This window comes from Silene latifolia, chromosome 7, assembly GCF_048544455.1.
Source record: "Silene latifolia isolate original U9 population chromosome 7, ASM4854445v1, whole genome shotgun sequence".
Classification (NCBI taxonomy): domain Eukaryota; kingdom Viridiplantae; phylum Streptophyta; class Magnoliopsida; order Caryophyllales; family Caryophyllaceae; genus Silene; species Silene latifolia.
Genome location: NC_133532.1, coordinates 3,240,841 through 3,266,401, shown reverse-complemented (window position 1 = coordinate 3,266,401; position 25,561 = coordinate 3,240,841). Strand labels below are relative to the sequence as shown.

The following is a 25,561-nucleotide window of genomic DNA, read 5'->3' as shown; positions in this document are numbered from 1 at the left end:
TTTTCGGAATTCCGAGGTCCCGGAATAAAATTCTCCGGAAATCATAACGAAAAATCATCGGGTCAAATAAAGCGGCCACGCATTGTTTGAACACCAACGGAAGACATTTGAGGGTGCCGGTGTGCCACAAACCAACATTCGCCGAAACTCGGATTATCGTGAAAAATGTGTTAAAGCTCGTTATTTATGGCTGAAATCGAACGGGTTGATTCCTGAAATAGAACAGGTTGATTCCTGAAATGAGCTCGGACGCGTGATTGAAAAACAGGGAGAAAAAGAAACAGGTTCCGGTACGACCTTCCTAACGGCTGAAATTGAATTATATAATGTACGGTTTTTCGGGATTCCGGGGTCCCGGAATAAAATTCTCCGGAAATCAAATTAAAAGTTCCTCGGGTCAGATAAAGCGGCCATGCAAAGTTTGAGCACCAACGGAAGAGATTTGGGGGTACCGGTGTGCCACAAACCAGCATTCGCCGAAACTCAGATTATCGTGAAAAATGTGTTAAAGCTCGTTATTTGAGGCTGAAATCGAACCGGTTGATTCCAGAAATCGAACAGGTTGATTCCTGAAATGAGCTCGGACGCGTGATTGAAAAACAGGGAGAAAAAGAAACAGGTTCTAGTACGACCTTCCGAACGGCTGAAATTGAAGTGTATAACACACGGTTTTTCGGGATTCCAGTGTCCCGGAATAAAAATTATCCGGAAATCACATAGAAAGTTCCTCGGGTCAGATAAAGCGGCCACTTAAAGTTTGAGCACCAACAGAAGACATTTGAGGGTGCCGGTGTGCCACAAACCAGCATTCGCCGAAACTCGGATTATCTTGAAAAATGTGTTAAAGCCCGTTATTTGAGGCTGAAATCGAACAGGTTGATTCCTGAAATGGAACAGGTTGATTCCTGAAATGAGCTCGGACGCGTGATTGAAAAACAGGGAGAAAAAGAAACAAGTTCCGGTACGACCTTTTGGTCGGCTGAAATTGAAGTGTATAATATACGGTTTTTCGGGATTTCGGGGTCCCGGAATAAAATTCTCCGAAAATCACATAGAAAGTTCCTCGGGTCAGATAAAACGGCCACACAAAGTTTGACCACCAACGGAAGATATTTGGGGGTGCCGGTGTGCCACAAACCAGCATTCGCCGAAACTCGGATTATCGTGAAAAATGTGTTAAAGCTCGTTATTTGAGGCTGAAATCGAACAGGTTGATTCCTGAAATGAGCTCGGACGCGTGATTGAAAAACAGGGAGAAAAAGGAACAGATTCCGGTACGACCTTCCGAACGGCTGAAATTGAAGTGTATAATACATAGTTTTTCGGGATTCCGGGTTCCCGGAATAAAATTCTCCAGAAATCACATAGAAAGTTCATCGCGTCAGATAAAGCGGCCACGCAAAGGTTGAGCACCAACGGAATACATTTGGGGGTGCCGGACAGCCGGTGTGCCACAAACCAGCATTTGGCGAAACTCGGATTATCGTGAAAAATGTGTTAAAACTCGTTATTTGAGGCTGAATCGAATAGATTAACTCCTGAAATGATCTCGGACGCGTGATTGAAAAACCGGGAGAAAAAGAAACCGGGTCCAGTACAACCTCCCGAACGGCTCAAATTGAAGTGCAATACACGGTTTTCGGGATTCGAGGGTCCCAGAACAAAATTCTCCGGAAATCACATAGAAAGTTCATCGGGTCAGATAAAGCGGCCACGCAGAATTTGATTAGCAACGGAAGATATTTTGGGGGTGCCGGTATGCCATAAACCAGCGTTCGTCAAAGCTCGGATAATCGTGAAAAGTGGATTAATGCTCGTTATTTGAGGCTGAATCGAATAGGTTAACTCCTAAAATGTCCTCGGACGCGTGATTGAAAAACAGAGAGAAAAAGAAACTGGGTCCGGTACGACCTCCCGAACGGCCAAATTGAAGTGTATAATACACGGTTTTTCGGGATTCCAGGTTCCCGGAACAAAATTCTCCGGAAATCACATAGAAAGTTCCTCGGGTCAGATAAAGTGGCCACGCAAAATTATAGTAGCAACGGAAGACATTTGGGGGTGCCGGTATGCCATAAACCGGTATTCGTCGAACATCGGATAATCGTGAAAAATGGATTAATGCTCGTTATTTGAGGCTGAATTGAATAGGTTAACTCCTGAAATGACCTCGGACGCGTGATTGAAAAACCGGGAGAAAAAGAAATCGGGTCCGGTACGACCTTCCGAACGGCTCAAATTGAAGTGTATAATACACGGTTTTTCGAGATTCCAGGGCCCCGCAACAAAATGCTCCGGAAATTACATAGAAAGTTCATCGGGTCAGATAAAGCGGCCACGCAAAATTTGATTAGCAACGGAAGACATTTGAGGGTGCCGGTATGCCATACACCAGCATTCGTCGAACCTCGGATAATCGTGAAAAATGGATTAATGCTCGTTTAATGCTCGTTATTTGAGGCTGAATCGAATAGGTTAACTCCTGAAATGACCTCGGGAGCGTGATTGAAAAACCGGGAGAAAAAGAAACCGGGTTCGGTACGACCTCCCAAACGGCTCAAATTGAAGAGTTAATACACGGTTTTTCGGGATTCCATGGTCCCGGAACAAAATTCTCCGGAAATCACATAGAAAGTTCCTCAGGTCAGATAAACGTCCACTCAAAATTGGAGTAGCAACGGAAGACATTTGGAGGTGCTGGTATGCCATAAACCAGCATTCGTCGAACCTCGAATAATCGTGAAAAATGGATTAATGCTCGTTATTTGAGGCTGAATCGAATAGGTTAACTCCTAAAATGACTTCGGACGCGTGATTGAGAAACAGGGAGAAAAATAAACCGGGTCCGGTACGACCTCTCGAACGGCTCAAATTGAAATGTATAATACACGATTTTTCGTGATTCCAGGGTCCCGAAGCAAAATTCTCCGGAAATCACATAGAAAGTTCCTCGGGTTAGATAAAGCGGCCACACAAAAGTTGAGTAGCAACGGAAGACATTTGGGGGTGCCGGTATGCCACAAACCAGCATTTGTCGAACCTCGGATAATCGTGAAAAATGGATTAATGCTCGTTTAATGCTCGATATTTGAGGCTGAATCGAATAGGCTAACTCCTGAAATGACCTCGGACGCGTGATTCAAAAACCGGGAGAAAAAGAAGCCGGCTCCGGTACGACCTCCCGAACGGCTCAAATTGAAGTGTATAATACATGGTTTTTCGGGATTCCAGGTTCCGAGAACAAAATTCTCCGGAAATCACATAGAAAGTTCCTCGGGTCAGATAAAGCGACCACGCAAAATTTGAGTAGCAACGGAAGATATTTGGGGGTGCCGGTATGCCATAAACCAGCATTCGTCGAACCTCGGATAATCGTGAAAAATGGATTAATGCCCGTTTAATGCTCGTTATTTGAGGCTGAATTGAATACGTTAACTCCTGAAATAACCTCGGATACGTGATTGATACATAGGGAGAAAAAGAAACCGGGTCCGGTACGACCTCCCGAACGACTCAAATTGAAGTGTATAATACACGATTTTTCTGGATTCCAGGGTCCCAGAACAAAAATCTCCGTAAATTACATAGAAAGTTCCTCGGTTCAGATAAAGCGGCCACGCAAAATTTGAGTAGCAACGGAAGACATTTGGGTGTGCCGGTATGCCATAAACCAGCATTCGTCGAACCTCGGATAATCATCAAAAAAAGATTAATGCTTGTTTAATGCTCGTTATTCGAGGCTGAATCGAATAGGTTAACTCCTGAAATGACCTCGGACGCGTGATTGAAAAACAAGGAGAAAAAGAAACCGGGTCCGGTACGACCTCCAGAACGGCTCAAATTGAAGTGTATAATACACGGTTTTTCGGTATTCCAGGATCCCGGAACAAAATTCTCTGGAAATCACATATAAAGTTCCTCGGGTCAGATAAAGCGGCCACGTAAAATTGAGTAGCAAGGGAAGACATTTGGGGATGCCGGTATGCCATAAACCAGCATTCGTCGAACCTCGGATAATCGTGAAAAATGGATTAATGCTCTTTATTTGAGGCTGAATCGAATAGGTTAACTCCTGAAATGACCTCAGACCCGTGATTGAAAAACCAGGAGAAAAAGAAATCGGGTTCGGTACGACCTCCCGAACGGCTCAAATTGAAGTGTATAATAATACACGGTTTTTCGGGATTCCAAGTTCCCGGAACAAAATTCTCCGGAAATCACATAAAAAGTTCCTCGGGTCAGATAAAGCGGCCATGCAAAATTTGAGTAGCAACGGAAGACATTTGGGGGTGCCGGTATGCCATAAACCGGCTTTCGTCGAACCTCGAATAATCGTGAAAAATGGATTAATGCTCGTTATTTGAGGCTGAATCGAATAGGTTAACTCCTGAAATTACCTCGGGCGCGTGATTGAAAAACCGGGAGAAAAAGAAACCGGGTCCGGTACGACCTCCCGAACGGCTCAAATTGAAGTGTATAATACACGGTTTTTTGGGATTTCAGGGTCCCGGAACAAAATGCTCGGGAAATCACATAGAAAGTTCCTTGGGTCAAATAAAGCGTCCATGCAAAATTTGAGAAGCAACGGAAGACATTTGATGGTGCCGGTATGCCTAAACCAGCATTCGTCGAACCTCGGATAATCGTGAAAAATGGATTAATGCTCGTTATTTGAGGCTGAATCGAATAGGTTAACTCCTGAAATGACCTTGGACGCGTGATTGAAAAACGGGGAGAAAAAGAAACCGGGTCCGATACGACCTCCCGAACGGCTCAAATTGAAGTGTATAGACTTTGATTTGAGCCGTTCGAAAGGCCGTTTCTGGCTGTGTTTATTTTTCTCTCGGTTTTCCCACCACGTGCCTCGGATCGCTTCAGAAATTACCCTATTCAATTTCAGTACCAAATAATACGAGTATTAAACCAATTTCAACGAGTATCCGATTTATAGGCCTTAGACTGGTTTAACGTACACTGGCAGCCTCAAATGTCATATGTTCCTTCTCAAATTTTGTGAGCCCCTTTGTCTGATCCGATTAATCATCCGTGTGATTAACGGACATTTTTGTTCTGGAAACTTAGAATCCAAAAAACGTTTATTATACACTTTAATTTGAGTCGTTCGAGAGGCTGTTTCTAGTCGTGTTTATTTTTCTCTCAGTTTTTCTACCACGTGTCTAGAGTTGCTTGAGGAGTTACCCTATTCTATTTCAATACCAAATATTAAGTATTAAACCAATTTCAACGAGTATCCGATTTATAAGCCCGAGACTGGTTTATCGCACACCGGCAACCTCAAATGTCCTATGTTCCTTCTCAAATTTTGTGCGGCCGCTTTGTCTAATCCGATAAATCATCCGTGTGATTTACGGACATTTTTGTTCCGAGAACTTAGAATCACGAAAAACGTGTACACTTTAATTTGAGCCGTTCGAGAGGCCGTTTCTGGTCGTGTTTATTTATCTCCCAGTTTTTCTACCATGTGTCTAGAGCTGCTTCAGGAGTTACCTTATTCAATTTCACCACCAAATAACAAGTTTTAAACCAATTTCAACGAGTATCTGATTTATAAGCCCGAGACTGGTTTATCGCCCACCGTCAGCCTCAAATGTCCTCTGTTCCTTTTTAAATTTTGTGAAGCTGCTTTGTCTGATCCGATAAATCATGCGTGTGATTTACGGACATTTTTATTCCGAGAACTTAGAATCCCGAAAAACGTGTATATACACTTTGATTTGAGCCGTTCGAAAGGCTGTTCCTGGCTGTGTTTATTTTTCTGCCGGTTTTCTATCACGTGCCTAGGATCGCTCTAGGAATTATCCTATTTAATTTCAGTACCAAATAATAAGCATTAAACCAATTTCAACGAGTATCCGATTTATAAGCCCTAGACAGGTTTATCGCACACCGGCAGCCACAAATGTCCTTTGTTCCTTCTCAAATTTTGTGAGGCCGCTAGTTCTGATCCGATAAATCATCCGTGTTATTTAAGGACATTTTTGTTCCAGGAACTTAGAATCCCGAAAAACGTGTATTATATACTTTGATTTGAGCCGTTCGTGGTCGTGTTTATTTTCTCCCTAGTTTTTCTACCACGTGTCTAGATTTGCTTTAAAAATTACCCTATTCATTTTTAGAACCAAATAATAAGTATTAAACCAATTTCAACGAGTATTTGATTTACAAGCCCAAGACTAGTTTATCGCATACCGGCAGCCTCAAATGTCCTGTGTTCCTTCTCAAATTTTTTGAGGTCGCTTTCTGTGATCCGATAAATGATCGTCTGATTTACGGACATTTTTGTTCCGAGAACTTAGAATCCCGAAAAACGTGTATTATATAATTTGATTTGAGTTGTTCAAGAGGCCGTTCGTGGTCGTGTTTATTTTTCTCCCGGTTTTTCTACCACGTGCCAGAGTTGCTTCAGGAGTTATCCTATTCAATTTTCGCACCAAATAACAAGTATTAAACCAATTTCAACGAGTATCCGATTTATAAGCCCCAGACAGGTTTATCGCACACCGGCAGTCTCAAATGTCCTCTGTTTCTTCTCAAATTTTGTGGCCTCTTTGTCTGACCTGATAAATCATCCGTGTCATTTACGGGCATTTTTGTTCCGGTTACATGGAATCCCAAAAAACGTGTATTATACACTTTGATTTGAGCCATTCGAAAGCCTATTCCCGGCCGTGTTTTTTTTCTCCTGGCTTTTCTACAAGGTGTCTAGGATGGCTTCACGAATTACCCTATTCAATTTCAATACCATATAATAAGTATTAAACCAATTTCAACTCGTATCCAATTTATAAACCCAAGACTGGTTTATCGCACACCGGTAGCCTCAAATGTCCTTTGTTCCTTCTCATATTATGTGAGGCCGCTTTGTCTGATCCGATAAATCGGCCGTGTGATTTACGGACATTTTTGTTCCGGAAACTTAGAATCCCGAAAAACGTGTATTATACACTTTGATTTGATATGTTCGAGAGGTCGTTCCTGGTCGTGTTTAATTTTCTCTCGGTTTTTTTACCACGTGTCTAGAGTTGCTTCTAGAGTTACACTATTCAGTTTTAGTACCAAATAATAAGTATTAAATCAATTTCAACAGTATCCGATTTATAAGCCCGAGACGGGTTTATCGCACACCGGCAGCCTCAAATGTCCTCTGTTCCTTCTCAAATTATGTGAGGCCGCTTTGTCTGATCAGATAAATCATCCGTGTGATTTACGGACATTTTTGCTCCGTGAACTTAGAATCCCGAAAAACGTGTATTACACTTTGATTTTAGCCGTTCGATAGGCCGTTACTGGTCGTGTTTATTTTCTCCCGGTTTTCTACCAAGTGTCTAGGATGGCTTCAGGAATTACCATATTCAATTGTAGTACCAAATAATAAGAAACCAATTTCAATGAGTATCCGATTGATAAGCCCAGACTGGTTTAACGCACACCGGCAGTCTCAAATGTCCTCTGTCTCTTCGAGAGACCGTTCCTGGTCGTGTTTATTTTTGTACCAGTTTTTCTACCACGTGTCTAGAGTTGCTTCAGGAGTTACCCTATCCAATTTCAGTACCAAATAACAAGTATTAAACAAATTTCAACGAGTATCCGATTTATAAGCCCAAGAGAGGTTTATCGCATACTGGCAGCCACAAATGTCCTTTATTGCTTCTCAAATTTTGTGAAGCCGCTTTGTCTGATCCGATAAATCATCTGTGTAATTTACGGACATTTTTGTTCCGAGAACTTAGAATCCCGAAAAACGCGTATTATACACTTTGATTTGAGCCGTTCGAGAGATAGTTCCTGGTCGTGTTTATTTTTCACCCGGTTTTTCTACCACGTGTCTAGAATCGCTTCAGCAATTACCCTATTCAATTTAAGTACCAAATAATAAGTATTAAACCAATTTCAACGAGTATACGATTTATAAGACAGAGACTGGTTTATCGCACACCGGCAGCCTCAAATGTCCTTTGTTACTTCTCAAATTTTGTAAGGCCGCTTTGTCTGGTCCGAGAAATCAGCCGTGTGATTTACGGACATTTTTGTTCCGGGAACAAAGAATCACGAAAACGTGTATTATACATTTTAATTTGAGGTGTTCAAGAGGCCGTTCCTGGTTGTGTTTATTTATCTCCCAGTTTTTGTACCACATGTCTAGAGTTGCTTCAGGAGTTACCCTATTCAATTTTAGCACCAGATAACAAGTATTAAACAATTTCGACGAGTATCCGATTTAGAAGCCCGAGACTGGTTTATCGCACACCAGCAGCCTCAAATGTCTTCTGTTCCTTCTCAAATTTTGTGAGGTCACTTTGTTTGACCCGATAAAGAACCCGTGTGATTTACGGACATTTTTATTCCGTGAACTTAAAATCCCAAAAAACGTGTATTATACACTTTGATTTGAGCCGTTCGAGAGGTCGTTCGTGGTCATGTTTATTTTTCTCACAGTTTTTCTACCACGTGTTTAGAGTTGCTTCGGGAGTTACCCTATTCAATTTCAGCACCAAATAACAAGTATTAAATCAATTTCAACGAATATCCGATTTATAAGCCCTAGACTGGTTTATCGCACACCGGCAGCCAGTCTCAAATGTCCGTTGTTGCTCCTCAATCTTTGTTAGGCTCCTTTGTCTGACCCAAAAATTAATTCATGTGATTTCCTGACATTTTTGTTTCAGGACCTTAGAATCTCGGAAAACGTGTATTCAATTTGAGCCTTCGAGAGGCCGTTCTGGGTCGTGTTTATTTTTCTCTCGGTTTTTTTACCACGTCTCTAAGGTCAATTCAGGAGTTACCCTATTCAATTTCAGCACAAAATAACAAGAATAAAACCAATTTCAACGAGTATCCTATTTAAGCCCGAGTCTGGTTTATCGCACACCGACAGCTAGAATTGGCGAACAGGTTAGGTTCGGGTCGGGTCAGTTCAAGTTTTAATTGATTTTTGGTTAATCCAGGTCGGGTCGGGACATTTGGCGTTTCGGGTTTGTTGGCCTTGTCATTTTCGAGTCAAGGGGGTCGGGTAATTTCCGGGTCAATGAATAAGAGAGAAATAGTCATTTCAAGTGTTTGCGGTTCAACTAGAGTTATGTTTTGTCGGGTCATTTTTGGGTTTGGTGGTTTCGGATTAGTTCAGTTTGGGTTAAGAAAGTTCGGGTCATGTTCGAGTTGGGTCGGGTCAATTCGGATTTTCGGGTCACAATCGAGTGATGTAGTTTGGGTCACTTTTAAATCTTGGATCAACCTTTTCGAGTCGGGTCAATTAGGTCGTGTTACATTAGCCATGTCTAAGGAGCTGGAGCAGGAGCGTGATGCGAGTTGGCAATTAAAATGTTAAACAGATAGTAATGATGATGTAAGCATGATTTGTTTGGAGATTGAGTGAGGGGTCCGGTCTATAATAATAATCTATATCTATTTGGAATAGAATACTATGGACCGACTGTTTGTGGGTCTTGCCTCTAATCATTGCTCACTATAATATTCATCCAAATTTAAATTATTAATCCATAACCATATTATATTTTATTTTATTATTATATACTCTAGTAGTAATTGAAGGTCAGGTACTGTATGTATGTGTGGACCAAAACTAGTGGTTGACTATTGCTGCCTTTCATTATCATTTGATGCTTTTCTTCTTTTGTTTTATTTCCGGTCATCAAACAATCAACACAAATGAGAGTTTCTAATCAAAATACTCCCCTCATTATTGTAAAACTTGTAATAACTGCTTTTTTATGGCTGGGAGCCCAAGGATTAAACATAATATAGTCACTCCTTGAGTTTAAAAATAATGTACTCCTAATGTATTACGTATGATATTTACGTCGTATACACACGTACAGTATAAAGAAATGAGATGCAAGACGGGGGGCACCTGAAACTCAAAGTGTAGTCATTTGTGTAAAGACAGAGAGTGAAAGTAAGTTGTAGAACAATTTAGCAATAAAAAATGTTGGGAGTAGTCCGTCTCCGTATCCGTATCAAGAAGCAGAGGCACACGTGAACACACTCCATTTGGAATTTGGATTCCCCAAACCAGGCCAGTCTATATTTCCTCATCCTCTTTTTGTCTCTTCCCAATCTTTCAAAGTCTCAAGCCAGGGACCATTTTCATCTACAAGTTACTTCTATCAATCATAAGCTAAGCTACATTTTGCTTAAGAGGTAATGGGTGATAGTGAGCCGAGACAGCTTCCGAGCCGTTTAAATTTGAGTTAGTCATAACTTGACTTATAAAACTCATATATGTAGATGCCTCAATCAATTCTTTACATCTATTTTTGAATATGTTTTTACCTTTAATATTACCAAAGAACCCTTATAAAACTCACGCCTAAGTAAATGTTAAAAAGTACTCCGTTGTGCATGAAAGTAAGAACTAATTTTATAAACGGAATATTTGGTTCATACTTTGAACTTTGTGCAAATAATAACCGTAAATAACCGGATAGAACGAAAGGAGTTTATTCTTATGAGTTAGAGATATTTATACGAATAGCATATTACGTATATATATAAGTATAAGTACATTTGTGATAGGGAATACAATGTAAATAAAATACTCCCTCTAATAAAATAAAAACAGAAAAATAAATACAAGTAAAAGGACATGCATATTGCACAGGGAATACATAAATTACGTACTACTCTTATAGTCTTATGGTACAATTATTGGCATTACAAGATGCAGCAAATTAAAGCTAAAATGCTTGAAATAAAAATAAAGTGAAATGAAAAGTGAATTGCAGAAATGGCGCATAAATAAAATGAGAAACAATACATATAACTTTATTATTATTGTGAGTAGTTTAAGGCGTGTAGATAACCAACCTATCTAGTCGAATGGGTGGAGAATGATATTGATAGGATAATAATAAGGTGCAATTTATAGGAGGTTACGTTAATAAGCATACAAAATTAATTAAAAGAGACGTTTTGTTTAGGTTCAGAGAATTGGATTTTATAGGAAGCATAAAAAGAAACATCCCTACTTAGGTACGTATCATTTTGGTGCCATTAAAAGATAAATAATCCAAGTGGGGGGTTGAAATTGTATATAATTTTCAGCATTACTTATGGTAATTAGATAACACACCATGCATCTAAGTAATTTTAACACTCAATTGAAAAATACGCAAAATGCCATTTTGTTTCATTCTGCTACTTAATAATACCATGTTCCCCTTATTTCTAGTAGTAATACACTAACACCTTTGTACGTACCTACCTACCGCTATTTTTTTATTTCTTATAAAGAAAATACCATTGTACGTATTCTTTGTAGGGTAATATGAGGTACGTAAGGTGAAACTCAAGCATAAGCTTATCATACTTTAAAATCTTAATGGTATACATACTTTTTTTTATTTTCATACGTTTATTTTAAACAAATGAATGAAAATAAAATAAAAATAAAAGGAGCGATTAATAATTAAAGGAAAAGATGTTTATTGGTGAAGTCAAGTAAGTAGCATAATAAATAGGAAAACAAGTTTAACAAGGAATGGGTTTGTTGACGTACCTAAATTAGGAGAACTGGTTAATTAAGAGAGTAATAAAAAAACAAAGAAAATAAATTAGGAAAATGGAGTAGTAAAGAGGAGGAAGTGTAAAAGAGAGGAAGCGTTGTTGTTAGGATCTAAAATGGTTGGTGACGGAACAGTAACCAAATAGTGAGTGGTATGTATGAATATTTGGTTGGTTATTAATAATAATAATAATGTATGAATATACGACGTACAAGTACTAGTAATCAATAATACTGTAGAAGTATTGATGTGCTTAATTAGTGGATGGGTTTAATAATCCCTCATTGGGGGCATTGGTTACCATACAATAACAATAACAATTGATGGTCTACTACATTAACAATAATAATCATTTTTAAAAAAATAGGATCATGTTGTAGGAGGAGGAGACTGAGTCGTACCAGCAGCAGAACTAGTAGGAGACTGAGTCGTAGTAGCAGCAGTAGAAGTAGTAGTAGCAGTAGCAGCTTGCTGGCTGCTGCTGCCGACATATGAAGAAGAGCCCGGAGTAGACGATTGAGTAGTAGTAGTAGTAGTAGTGCGTTTGCGCTTCTTCTTCTCAAAGGGGATCCCTCGTGCCTTAGCGTGTGAGTCCCTTACCTCTCGGAGGTATATTCGGACAGCACGAGCACCAAAGGGATTAGACTCAGGACGCCCACCATTCTCCTCAAAAGCAGCACGGAGTCTGCCGATGAGAGCGTCGAGACTACCCCATGCCTGTTTAAGAGGACAGGCGCAAGGGGCAGGTGGATTGGGGTCCCCGTAGTAAGGGCATCCGCTGATGTGGACCTTTGTTTTACCAAACTGGTCAAGATATTTGAGGAATTCTATGACGTGGGCCCCACTGCATCTACCAAGTGTCAGCGGAGGCTTGTGGTTCTTCAGGTACTCCAGGAACGTGTTCCAATCTCTCCTCTTTTGTGACTCATACCGGCTTAATGGCTGCTGCTGCTGGGTCCCACTCGATGATCCTCCTCCTCCTCCTCCTCCTCCTGCGCCGGCTGCTTCACTGCCTCCCTGCTGCTGCTGCTGTTGCTGTTTCCTTTCTCTTCCTCCTCCTGCTTCCGATGACGATCCCCCACCTCCTCCTTCCATTTATTTATTTATTTTGTATGTAAATGGGTGTTTTCTTTTTAAATGTAATTACTACTGTACGTGTTTATTTATTTATTTATATAAAAGAAGAGAGGGAGGGAGGGAGGGAGGGTAAAATAAAAAAATGGACAAGGTATATTAGTAGTAGAATACAATACACAATAAAAGGAAAAGAAAGGAAATGAAAGGAAAGGAAAGGGGGGAGAATAGAAAGATAGGATGGGACTTAAAAAGAGAGGGAGAAATGGATGAATGAATAAGACGAGGTGAGGTTTATTACCCGTTTCAAGTGTTGGAGTGAAAGATGAATGAATGAATGAAATATGAATGAATGATAGAGAGCGTTTGGAAAGAGAAAGGTCGTTTGCCTAATTCTGAGTGTAAGTGTGAGTGGGGTTCTGCGTGGAGGGAACTTTCTTTCTTACTCTCACCACTCTCCCTCTCTCTCTCTTTACTCTTCTTTTTGCCTATTTTTGGCTCATGCTCATCAAATTACTTGTCTTTCACATTTTCCTTATTTTAATTAATTAATACCTATCTATCTATCTATTTATCTACTCTCTCACATCCAAACCAAAGGTTACAATTGACTTTATTACGCATGCCGAGGTACGTTTTGCAACGTGAATATCTTTAGTTACACATTATTAAAAATTATAAAAACTTGATATTCTTATAGAATTCATGACGATGAATCAAACAAGATCTCGCATGACTATGTTTTTTCTTACACATTACTAATAATACCAAAGATTATCTACAATTATGAATAGTGCCAAAAATTCAAATGTAACCTTTGGTTTATGAGAGGGAGTATTATTTTGTGTATTAAGTTTATACAAGTTTCATTTTAAAAACGTTACGTTAGATGACACTTTTCCGCTATTGATTGTAGAATATTACACTAGTATCACGTTTCCCCCGGTAAACATTTATATTGCAACTTCACCACTGATAGTCATCAAGATTCCAGTTAATTTTAAGACGGACAGTATCAACTAAACAATAACATACTCGTAAACACCCATACAAACGACCCCCCTTCCTTCCACCATTGATAGCTCCAGAGGACATGCCCATTGTGTAGTTCGATATTACAACCCGTTTTCAGAAGGAAGATGGTTTCCTCTAAGCTCCTATAACAATGACCATTTGGTTCAAGATAGGTTGTACAAATAATAATAATAATATTAAATTTACGCACCAAATGGTGGACAAGTCACAAGTGGGAGACTGAATGATTATTATTATTATTATTATTATTATTATTATATAAAAAATGTAAGTTAGACCAATTAATTGATTGCGCATATTTCTGTTTCTGTTTCAATGTACTAAATAATCTCCACCTCATACCAGCTCTCTCCATTAATTCCGTCCCTGAAAAATGGAAACTACAGCAAGTGCTAATCTACTTTTTTAAAATAAGGGGCATCTCTACCAAAAATAATTAATAATAACCATAATTATCTTTAAAAATAAATAAATAAATAAATAAATAAATAAATTACATATGGAATAGACAGAACAAATGCATGGGACCCAAGAAAGACCAACAGAATCAAACCATAAGCAAGTAGGTCCTAACCCTTTAATCAATTACATGGGCCTTGGTTTTACACTCTGTCTCCTTCCAGGTCTTGTACAAACTTGGGTCAAGGAAGTTGTGGGCCATCAACCCATATGAGAGGTGTCAATCCACGTAACAGTAGCCTATCCGTACGTACCCCCAAATACAATTCATTCAACAAAGCACTAGCAATGCTTTCATCAGTCACACGAAACCACCGCAAGGGAAACCGAGAGGTCATTCGAACTTCCCTGTATATACATACGATACGTCTCTATTTGTTGTTGACAAACCACCCGAGTATCCGCTGCATAATGGTTCCCGCTCACATCATCACGCATTGTGAAGATAATCTCCCGCACTGCTGGTTCGTGTCCATTTAGAAGATTACCCATGCTCAGCACTTTTCTCCATGATTGGTTCGGACTTGGAGGTAAAAATAGATCCACCACCACGTTTCGTTCATCATTCCTTACTTGTTGCCGTTGGTTGAACTTCTGACAATCACACTTATCATACAGTATTAGTTTATAAAAACAATTAACAAGAGCATAAAAGATGTGAGATGACAAGCTTTATGGAGTAGTATTATTTAGCTGACCTTTGGTATATACAGCATAATAATTCGATAATATTTACCAACAAATATACACTACTTGAGGGGACATGCTGCCAATTAGATCAGGTAAAGTTACGAGTCATTAAGTACTCTAGTTTACCTGGTCAAAATCACTTGGCATTGCACCATTACCCATTCTAGGTAGGTAAAAGTTATAATAGTCTCCAAATATTGCACTGCATAGCCGCGGTGCATGAATGAACTTCCGGTGAAGAGAAGTTGCCATAATTGTCAATCTCTCTATGTGCTCAAAAATAACACTTAGACGTCTGAGATCTCCAAAAATCTCGCCATCTGGAGATATTTGATTTGCTGAAAAACCCAAAGAGAACTCAGCCACGCTTTTGAGTTGACAACCGAACGCAAGAAAAATGTTAAAAACAAATGTTCTACAGTACCTTGCAAAGGACTTAACATGGAGGCCATAGTGAGGTAGAGTTGATCGAGTCGGGCCTTCATTTGACTTAAGTCACCGAAGGTTGCCTGATTCAATGTGTCAGCTGCTGCTCTAAATGCTGTGCAAACCATTTGCTCAAGCAGCTGATGAGGTCGCAACGTCTCCAAGTAATGAAGAATCTAGTAGTATCAAAGATACTTTGATTAGCCAAAATCTAGTTATGACAACTGGAAATCCTTCCAAACACCAACAGCAATTGCGAAACCAATCGACCATCATTTTTGTCTTATTCACTACCGTCAGCCAAAATCAATGCTTTTGGCAGCCACACACAGAGGAAAGGAACACTAGAAGAGAATGAGAGTCCCTCTCTTTCAAGAGGGAGCTTTAACACTTTAAATTTACTCCCCTCATAATCAGGACTCATATATAGAAGAAATCGGAGAAGAAATAAGTTTTTTTCAAAACTAAATTACCTTTTCTCCTTCTCGATTTGGGTCCAAAAGTGGCTTCTGCTCATAAGCTGGCAACGCATGAGCATCATTCCAGAGTTTGCGCCAGAAGTTTCCATGCTCAGACATTCTCTTTGACAACCGTCCCCTTGGAGGCCAATTATCATTTGTTTGCGAGCCTGATACTCCGCTTTCCTCAATACTATCATTCTCCCAATCTCCTGGTGAATGCCATCGTATGAAATCCTCAAACACAGCATCCGGATTTGCTGCTTTGAAAGCTGACATGTCTGCCCCACAGAAGAAACCATCAAATACTACTGTGAAGAAAACCTTGCAATTAAGCTCGACTTTCATTGTTTGACCCCTATTGTGAAACTCGAGAGCAGGTACCCTATTTTGCATTTTTGCAAGTGCGTCACTACTAGCAAACTACAAATTTGGTATTCCATTGGCAGTTACTCCAAATGGCTTACCAAGACGTCGACAATCTGCACCTATCCCTAGTATAGAATTTTAATTGTGATAATTACACACTCCGATGTCAAGAAGCCTCACATTTATTTATTCTATTGAAAGAAAAGGAGTGATTTTAATTAATGAGCACCCTCGTTACCACTACGTTTAACAATACTATAACAATAAACAATCAAAAGACTCAGCTAGCTTCCTTATCTCTTTCACCACATTTCCAAGATAGCTAGGTGGACTTGCTGAAGACGGGTCGGAGCAAGTGACGGGTAATGCCACTCATAAAACGGATAGGGGGGACAAGGTCGGGGCACCCCCATGTGCTTCCCTCTCTCCTCTATTTGGGTCATTTGTGAGAGAAAATGATATCCGTCACTCCAAAGTGACGGATACGTGCCGTCTTCAATGAGATTTTGTGTATCATCATTCAGTCACGTGATAAGGTGCAACAATTCCAACTCCATGACAGCCTCATATTTATTAGGTTTTGCTGGAAAGAGAGTGCCCCGAGAGAGAAAAAAGTGATTAAAAAAAATGAAAAGGAAGTTTATTTTACATTCTACGGCTTCAGTGTGAAGCCCAACTCACACTTCATAACAGTCTGTCAGGCTTTTTTCTCACCACTCTCTCAACAATAACATCGTCATCATCATCACCATTAGGGGTTGGACGTGCACAATGTTTCCCTTGCAACAACAGAGAGGTTGTTTCCAAGTGATAAATGATCCTTAGCCAAGAAACAGGATGATGGTCTGCAACTTCATGAAAAATGCGCCGAGGGTTCTTAAAGAGCATTTTCTTTTAAGTTAATTATATACCACATCCAAAAAAGAGCAAATAATCTGTGACTCAACTGACTGCATGAGTTTATTTGATCTATTTGTGGAGATGGTCAAATAAAAATGTTTACAAGATGTTCACATGAAGTAGCAGTATATACAACTGTAAGAAGTTTATGAAAGAAACAGTTCTAAATAAACTTAAGTTAACAATATAATGTTGCAGATGAAAAAGGGCAACAAAACTAAATACCAGACGACAAGATCTCTCTCTCAAGCTGGGCAGAAAAGCTCTGCAAGAAAATTAAAAGGGAGAGTTAAATTTTTGTAGATTATTAGTGGCCTAAAGCAGAAGACGCGAGTAAAATAGATACCCAATAGTCTTTGGGAAATTAGCGCATTCTCAAAGAGGAAAAGTTGACAAGAAAAGAAGAGACAACAAAGTTGAGGTGAATCTGTGAAGTGTAATCCATGACCGAAATCGACTAATAGAACATCACCAGTAACAAATGTGAGAACAAAAATTAGGCTTAGGAGTTAGGACAACATAAAACCCTCAAACAAGTATCCACCCAAGGACACCCACACCCACTCACTCAGAGTCTTAGGGACATTAGGGTAACCTCATATAGTTCTCACTCTTTGTTGTGGTTTGTGGACTAACATGCCAGTCAACACAAGGTCTATATATAAGGACGTTAGACCTCAACCTAAACACAAGCAGTTCGAAGATACTGATCATTTCAAACACCAAAGATGCTCACTGTGTTTGATTAGCCCTCAAGATACATGCACCAATAAACTTTTAACCCTTTAGATACTGGATTTAGCTCTTGGAGCATGCACAAACCTTTTTTAATCATGCATCACAAAATGCAATTTCATTTACAGATCTCGCGATTTAACTTATTTAAGGAGCACTAAGAGTTCTCCACAATCTTATTAAAAATATTACACGGATAAAACCTTGGTAAAAAAACATATAACCTTATGCATACAAAGCTAAAATTAGCTCTTCACTGAAGATCCTATATATGGTTGTCATTGTACATACTACATAGCTCTTATTTCCAGTGGCAGAAACTAAAATTTCAAATGTTCAAGTTGATTAAGACTACTTACAGATGAATTGCCAAATGCCGCAACAGCATTCAGCCTTTCTTCGTGCATGTCTTCAGTCATTAGGGGTGCATCCTGTCACAACACAAAAGGGATAAACAAGTGAACCTTACAATAGAGAGTCAGAGACAAAGTACAAGAAGATAGAATTATTCAAAAAACAAATCAAGAAAGGAAACAGAGTTGATGAAAATAGGACAGGTCAAAGAAGAAACCTGAGTAAATGGGACATGCATTCTCTGGCGTGAACCCAACAACATCATCGATCTTACAACACCAGTTGAACCTCTTCGAATGCAATCAGATGCCAATTCAAGGGCACTAACATCCTTATGCATTTCCCCAGTATCATCATATAAACCATCTTGTTTCTGTCTAACAAAACCCAATCAAGTTATAAATCAAATCAGCAATGTATTTGACATGAATAATAAAAGATACTCCGTACATTTTACAATTCCCTAAAAAAAAAGAATCCAAAAAAAAAATTCAGCAATAAAAAATAATCATACTCCCTCCATTTCACTTAATTAGGCCCATTTGATTTTATCCCCCTCGCGTAAAAAGTTAAATGGGGCAAATAGCGTGAATTAGAGGGAGTAATAATTAATGATGGTGCAGGCCACAGAAATCCAAAAAACTACTCCCTCCAATTCAGTGGCAGAAGTAGATTTTGCAAACCGGGGGGAGTTCAAATAATTGTCCTCCATCTTAAAAAACATTTTTATGTTTCAGAATTTGTTTCCCTAAAATAATGCTCAATAGAGTAAAACGAAATGGAGTAATAAGTGATCCTCTATAGATTTTTTTTTTTCATAATATGTATTTTATTTTGGATTATTTTCTAAAATACTTTCAAATTTTAAATAAACAAATTTATTGACGAATAATATTTCTCATATAATAGAAGGTTTTTTAATACTTAGTTGAATAATAAAACTTAGTGGTTCAATGGTATAAAAGATGTTAAAAACTTGGAATATTGCTTGAGGTCCAAGGTTCATTTCATGCTAGTAACTAGGTAAGAGGCAACACATCATGAATATATATATCGATATATAGCTTGAAAAATTCACAAATGCTAAATGCACTTAAGGATAAAAAAGTGAAGAGGACTTTATTTAGTTTAAAGTCTCAAGATAGTTTCACTTGGGTTCTCCAAAAACTTCCTGAATCACTGCTAATTATTTATGGGCAACACCTTTATAAACATGTGATAGTAACTTCTGGTTAGAGTGGCTCTACAGAATCCAACTCCAAGTGCACTTCTCTAAATACCTCATTTATTGCAAATTGCAAGCACCTTCAAGGTATAAACATAAGCATATAGGAGCACTATTCCACAACATGCAAGGTGGATTTTTCAGGTTTGGGCCTATGACAAAGCTCCACGAAGCAAATTACGGCAGTCTTTGCATGATCCAAAAAGCTATTGCATGTTTCAAAACAAACAACAATGTATGAACTATGAAGTATTAGTATATAAACATTTTAAATTGGTTCACCTGTGAGTTTCTTTGTCTGAACTTCCACTTGGAACTGGCCTCAGAAAATGTTCTTGAAAATGCCCTTCTTCCTGAAATGTAAAAAAGTGCTTCAGCACTGAATAACATACGAAGTGCAATTCAATCAGTGTTACTGATCCAGTATAACAACCTCAATGGAATCAGAGACATCATCTTTGCCATCTGCGGCATCAAAAAACTCTGCATTTGCTTCACGTTTCTTTTCAATACACATTCCAAGCTGTAATTATTACCAAATGGGTGAGTATCAACCACCAACTAATGACAGAAACCGCAACATCCGCTCTTAGTTATGACTACGGAGAAACTGAAAGATTTTACCATCTGCAACTTTTGATGAATCAAGCAAGATGAGAGGTCAATGGCACCATTGACTGAAATTTTGGGTAATTGTTGTGACTCTTCCCAGCACCAACGAACTTCCCGAACAAACTCAATCCAAAGCGTCGCAATGGCTAATCAAGCACAAGGAGAAAGAAGAAAAGTTCAGGAGGGAACGAAGAAGAAAGAAATGGGGGGAGATGAAGCAGAAAGAAGGGGCAAAATACAAAAGAGAGATTTTTTTTTGAAGAATCATGCTTAAATCTTATTTCCTTTGCCTTTTTGTTCAAAGGGGCGAATCACATAAGAACATAACAAAGTTACAAATTCAATGCTTGAGAACTAGGTTTTCAATTACCACGCATATTGCAGTTACCAAACCACAAAGAGTGTAGGCAAAACTGTGCAAATAATGACTGTGATGGAGCGCCTTTAATAGCGCGAGAACTTCTATTCTCGCTCTGGGAAAAGGCTACGACATTATCTCCTGTAAGAGTAAAATATCATGAATTAGTAAAGAAGAAACAAACTAGCAATACATATTACGGGGATCAAACCAAAGTTTAGCACACCATGGGTGCTTCAAAAGTGTGTCAACAGACCTAAGTAACCAGAGCTTCACATATCATACCAACATAACTGAAAGCCTTCATATAACCTGTTTCTATATTACTACGCTTTTCAATTTTAGTTTTGTTTTGTTTTTTATTACCTTATAATCTCATAACATAATTACAGCTGATAATTTGAAATTACATCGAAGATCTCTACGCATAAATAAGGGAATGTAGCTATAAAGATTACTTGTCTGACACAACAGACCCTTTATTTAGGAAAAATATGGTTTTTCACAAAATTTAGTGTCCACCTGTTTACCACACTTGCAGCCTAGTCTGAGAAGTAATTGAAACTCAACTACTCAGGATGAAGCAACTGAAAAGATGTACAGTCAAAGGGGCATGGAATAAGATATGTGATCCTTAGGAAAATCTTTCTAAAATTCCACTGCTAAGACCATACAGATATAGCCATACAATTAGTACACAGCTTTGGAAAGAAATTAATTATTTGCTGGTTTTTTTGAGGATAGCAAAATAAAGACCTACACCCTCTTATGCTAAGTTCCAAAGTGCTCTCAAGAACCTCAGTTTTACTTACTACACACACCATACTAAATCCGATGACATTTCTACACCATAAAGCAGCCAGTCTCACAAGTCATCAAACAATAATTTACAGTAGTACCATTGCGAAAAATTTCTTTGAGAATCCGGTCAACAACTGTTGGTGGAGGAATGGCCGCGGAGGGCTTCAGACTTTCAGCACTTGATTCTGATGACAACAATTCAGAAAAAGAAAAATTGTAAGAGCATTGAGCAAGGAAGATGAACTACCATTACAGCATCTCAAGCCTGTAAAATGTGATATCAAGATTCAGGAATGTGAAGAAAAACACACTGAAAATTTTCAAACCTGACACAAAATCTTCCAAAAACTGAGCCTGAAAAGAAATCTCCAAGGCATCAACTAAAAGAGAGAGTTGTGAAGCAAATCCAACTGCCTTCACCTTCTGACCCTCAATTCTGAATGAGAAAGACATCATGTCAACTTCTCTGTACTTAAACAGCAGGCAAAAAAAATCCATGGGGTAGATTATCTCAACAGATTAAGTAGCAATGGTGCAGGTTGAAGACCTGGTAACAGAAACCAACATCCTTGACCCTACTCACTCTGTTCCTAAGCAGCAATTTTCTTTCCGAATAACTCAGAAATGTTACAGTCTTTCAAGATCATAGAAGTATAATTAGAGGTATATAAAGGTGCAAGCCACTGCCTATCTGCAAATCCTTATACTCCTAGAAGATAGACGGTACTTGCTGCATTACCAACTCCCCTAACAGGAGGCACTGAATGGACAAGTGTAAGTGGGGAACAGTTTAATGAAGGCTGACAGCCTCAATAACTCCAACATGGCCACCCTACCTCAGGTTCACAATCCCTACGGAAAGTATACAACAGAAACAACATCATTACTCCCCAGCGCCTAGAATGGCAATAGAAAAAGCAGGGTAAGAGAGAGAAGAGACGGTGCAGGTGTTAGGACATACGCAGCCATTCACTTGCAATAACAAAGAGGCTGTTTCCTAAAAAGACGATGAGAAGATGAAAAAAAAATGGCAGAAAGGTGGGTTAGGATTTATGTTCACTGAGAAGAGAAAGTACTGCAAGAACTAATCTTGCATTGAAAGACTAAACTTACGGATTCTCTAGGAGAGTTGGAAGCAGAAGCCAACTTTCAGCTTCATGAGGTGAAGAATTTTCAATTTCAGCCATCTCAAGTGAGCTCTCGATTGTCCTTTCAAGCCATATTGAGATTAATTCAAAACCTGTGTCGTTTCATTTCACAATAAAAGCACAAGATGAAGATCATCATTTCAATACAACATTCAGAATTATAACATGTGTCCATGACTCCATGTTGATCTACAACTACTGAATCAAAGAAATCCTATCAGACTTTCAGACTTGGCCTTAGTCAAATAATTTACATTGCTAAAGTTTATAGGAGAGAGCACTACATGATCCCCAAAAGCATCAGACTACTTTAACACACAATTCAGAATTTCAGACTATTTAAAAAAATCAAGATTTATTGTGTAAAAATGTTCCTGTGATGTAACTTAATGCTTGAAATGTGACCGACTTACTCTGATATTACACTATTTCCCGTTGTATAACGTCCCAGGTAAAAAACATTGATATTCAATCTATATCAACCAATATTTCAAATACCGCGGTTGCTATACTGATATTTCCACGGTTAAATATACACTACCGCTTATATTTGGGAAAAAAAATATTTAGAAACATGTATGTACTACAAACAGAGAAAGCAGCCCTAATTTCAGATTATCAGAAGTTTAGACTTGACACACTGGGTAACCTTCTTGAAATGACTACCACATTGGCCGCAACACATTGCATAACATCTGTGGTATCCTGATAAACGAACCCACACTGCTATAACTAATACCGCGTTTTTATACCATGGTGCAAAAACATCAAGAGAGCGGAATGTGTTCCTCAGTGTATTGACATCGCTGAGAGATAATGTACCTCGTACTGGATCTTCAGCTGAATACCATTCACTCCATGAGCAATCCTCGTCCCATTGCGATCTATGACTGACTTCTCCCCTTGCCTTTGCACTGGATTCCATGTCCTCAGCTTCAACTTCAGGCATATAATCATCATCATCATCACCATCGTCGTTATAAGGAAGAGTTCTGTAGGTGAGCTTCATAGTAAATTGGACTTTGAATAGATGCATCGAGAAGTCCAACATGGAGAAGGCCTTACATGTTCAATTGTGCAGACTTGCCCCGAGTTAGTAAAATTTTAGATATTTATTAAGAAGAAATAGACGAGAAAAGATGATTTTTAATCTTCAGTGAATCCAAGTGCCAGATTATGCACTCACAAATTTAGATACAAACAGCTCATACAACCCTTCCAAGTGCATTAGTTTCACCGGAACCTGACTTCTGATGCAATCTGATTCATATCTTGTGGTGAACACTGTTCCCATGTTTTGAATCCCAATATGAGCTTTTCGAGAAGGGTCATGAACAGGAACAAATGTAGGCCACAGACTGAAACGTGGGGCACAGACAAAATTTCAGATTAAAACTGAGCACGTAGATCATCCATAGAAAAGACAATGGGCCAGATATCATAAATAGGTAAACAATGTGAAAGTTTGGTAAAAGTGCATTACAAAAATAATAAGAAGAATGGTGCAAATGCAAGCTTATGAGTGACTTGGCCGGATTAAAAACAAAAAAAAAAAAAAAAAACATATCAAAGTAAGATTCATAATAAAGGTTCATGGACAGATTCAATATCAAGTTGAATGTGATGTATTACCTATTACAGTTTGATGAAGCAATTGCAACAGCACTGAGAAGCTTGCTGGCCTCCGGTGAGTCTAGAACAACACCACTAGCACTTTGAGGTGCAATTACCTGGAAGAAAACAGAAAGACATTCAAATAGATACGATTTGACTGCTTTTACATAGAGCTAATTCTCCTGTGGCATTACCATAAACTCAGTTACTCCAAATGCAAGCTGCAGGTCATGCAAAGTGCAGTCCCAGTTGACAACTTTGCCTGTGTAACCCAAAAAATGACAGGAAACTTAAGAAGATGGAAAGACCCAGAAGTAATATACTTAGTTCAACTGAAACAGAAGGATACCATTGTGCTCCTTTTCAAAGTAGTACTCCATGCAGTAGCTCTTCTTATCGTATTTCAACTCATACTTGGCTTTATACAATCTCTTCGATGTTCCTACAGGTAGAGCACCCTTCTCCTTCACAAAATACACTGATTTCAGTAAGGTATAAACAAGAAGAAGAAAATATAAGTCATGAGTACAAGAAACTGGAAACAATCACACAGCTAACTCAAAATGACTTAATGAGCACTAGGAATGAGGTAGTCAAGGTTTAAGAACAAACATAAGTACCAACAAGTTGCGGGGACCATCAGCCAACCAACGGCGGCATACAGCTTCAATTTCAGAAATAAACCTGGTATTCAGAAATCAAAAGATGAGAGATGTGGGTTAGAAAGGTAGAGAAAGGAAGAGTTTTGAGAGTCATCATACCTTTCCCATGAGGAAGCAAGGGTGAAATCATCAAAATGTTCAAGCTGCTGCATACAGTGGAGAAAAGAAAGGACGAGTTATGATCAAAGTCAAAATTGACATGAAAAACCTAAACATTTTAATTGCAGTGGTGTTTTGTTATTGATACATACATTATACAGATGGCATAGTGAATAAATTCGAAAATGAGGATTGGATGGGAAATTAGATATACCTGGTCGACATCGGCGGCTTCTGTGTCATCTCTAATACCATCCATAAGTGCAGCCTGCATAAACCAACGGAGTTCACACCATCGTTCGTACATACATACATACATACATATACATACATACATACATACATACATACATACATACCACCATCATACATGCATATTGTTTAGCTCAAAACAGGATTAGTGTTGATGCCTAATCTAATCTAATCTAATCTAATCTATAAATAATACAAGTATAGATTACCTGATAGAAATGGCATCAATTTGTAGAACAACTGCGATTAATAACACAATATGTGTTGAAGGAGGGATCAAAGTTAAATTAACAGATTCAGGTTGTTCATCATCATCATCATCATCTCAATTTCTCAACAATAATAATATAATAGTCACATACGAAATTCAAGAGCGGGGGAAGTAAATAAATTCCCAGGGCTTCTTTTCAACAACAAATGTACACCTCCTTTCTAAACCTTCTTAAGTCACCACAACTCACAAAGATTGGGCTTTTGGGATCAAATGACTCTAAGATTTACGACTTGCCAGGTTAATACCATTGATAAAAAGATAGATCAAGATTCAAGACAAATATAACAATTAACAATTTTAAAATGTTTAATCATAAACTCACAAAGTCATAGATATAGTCTATATTAAGAAGACACCACTCTTTAACTTTAACGAATATGCATGACTTTTTACAAGGTTTTTTTTAAAAAAAAAATAAAAAAAATATTACTCCCTTCATCCCACTTTTATTGTCCTACTCTACTTTTTGAGCA

At 38.6% G+C, this 25,561-nt stretch overlaps 2 protein-coding genes across 5 annotated transcripts; both read right to left on the bottom strand.

Annotated features, from left to right (window-relative positions):
• Positions 1 to 11,793: 11,793 nt before the first annotated feature.
• LOC141591406 (protein LIGHT-DEPENDENT SHORT HYPOCOTYLS 5) lies at positions 11,794 to 13,094 on the bottom strand. Its single transcript, XM_074411714.1, has 2 exons — positions 12,919 to 13,094; positions 11,794 to 12,692 (listed from the first exon to the last, which is right to left on the bottom strand). Exon 2 carries the CDS (start codon positions 12,636 to 12,638, stop codon positions 11,913 to 11,915), a length of 726 nt encoding a protein of 241 aa, XP_074267815.1. The 5' UTR covers positions 12,639 to 12,692; positions 12,919 to 13,094; the 3' UTR covers positions 11,794 to 11,912.
• Positions 13,095 to 14,063: 969 nt separating this feature from the next.
• LOC141591404 (uncharacterized) lies at positions 14,064 to 25,484 on the bottom strand. Of its 4 annotated transcripts, none has more exons than XM_074411712.1 (23): positions 25,024 to 25,484; positions 24,777 to 24,830; positions 24,563 to 24,609; positions 24,422 to 24,485; positions 24,151 to 24,265; positions 23,996 to 24,063; positions 23,820 to 23,917; positions 23,374 to 23,545; positions 23,010 to 23,247; positions 22,153 to 22,279; positions 21,366 to 21,475; positions 21,138 to 21,224; positions 20,251 to 20,379; positions 19,893 to 20,026; positions 19,702 to 19,791; positions 19,551 to 19,621; positions 18,261 to 18,420; positions 18,049 to 18,120; positions 17,180 to 17,219; positions 15,701 to 15,966; positions 15,226 to 15,403; positions 14,928 to 15,139; positions 14,064 to 14,705 (listed from the first exon to the last, which is right to left on the bottom strand). In XM_074411712.1, the coding sequence occupies exons 2-23, from the start codon at positions 24,819 to 24,821 to the stop codon at positions 14,409 to 14,411; spliced, it is 2,820 nt and encodes a 939-aa protein (XP_074267813.1). In that variant the 5' UTR covers positions 24,822 to 24,830; positions 25,024 to 25,484; the 3' UTR covers positions 14,064 to 14,408. The 4 variants fall into 4 exon arrangements, with proteins under 4 accessions (XP_074267813.1, XP_074267814.1, XP_074267812.1 ...); XM_074411713.1 differs by having other exon boundaries at positions 24,563 to 24,606; positions 25,024 to 25,418; XM_074411711.1 differs by having other exon boundaries at positions 14,189 to 14,717; positions 24,563 to 24,606; positions 25,024 to 25,396.
• Between the last annotated feature and the right edge of the window lie 77 nt (positions 25,485 to 25,561).

Excerpts from the sequence above, each read along its gene's own strand:
- LOC141591406 (XM_074411714.1), bottom strand. The coding sequence starts at position 12,638 with ATGGAAGGAGGAGGTGGGGGATCGTCATCGGAAGCAGGAGGAGGAAGA.
- LOC141591404 (XM_074411710.1), bottom strand. The coding sequence starts at position 24,821 with ATGGATGGTATTAGAGATGACACAGAAGCCGCCGATGTCGACCAG. Across the intron at positions 24,486-24,562 it reads CTTGCTTCCTCATGGGAAAG|GTTTATTTCTGAAATTGAAG; the intron begins GTATGATGACTC and ends TCTGAATACCAG. Across the intron at positions 19,622-19,701 it reads ATGTCTCTGATTCCATTGAG|GAAGAAGGGCATTTTCAAGA; the intron begins GTTGTTATACTG and ends TTTACATTTCAG.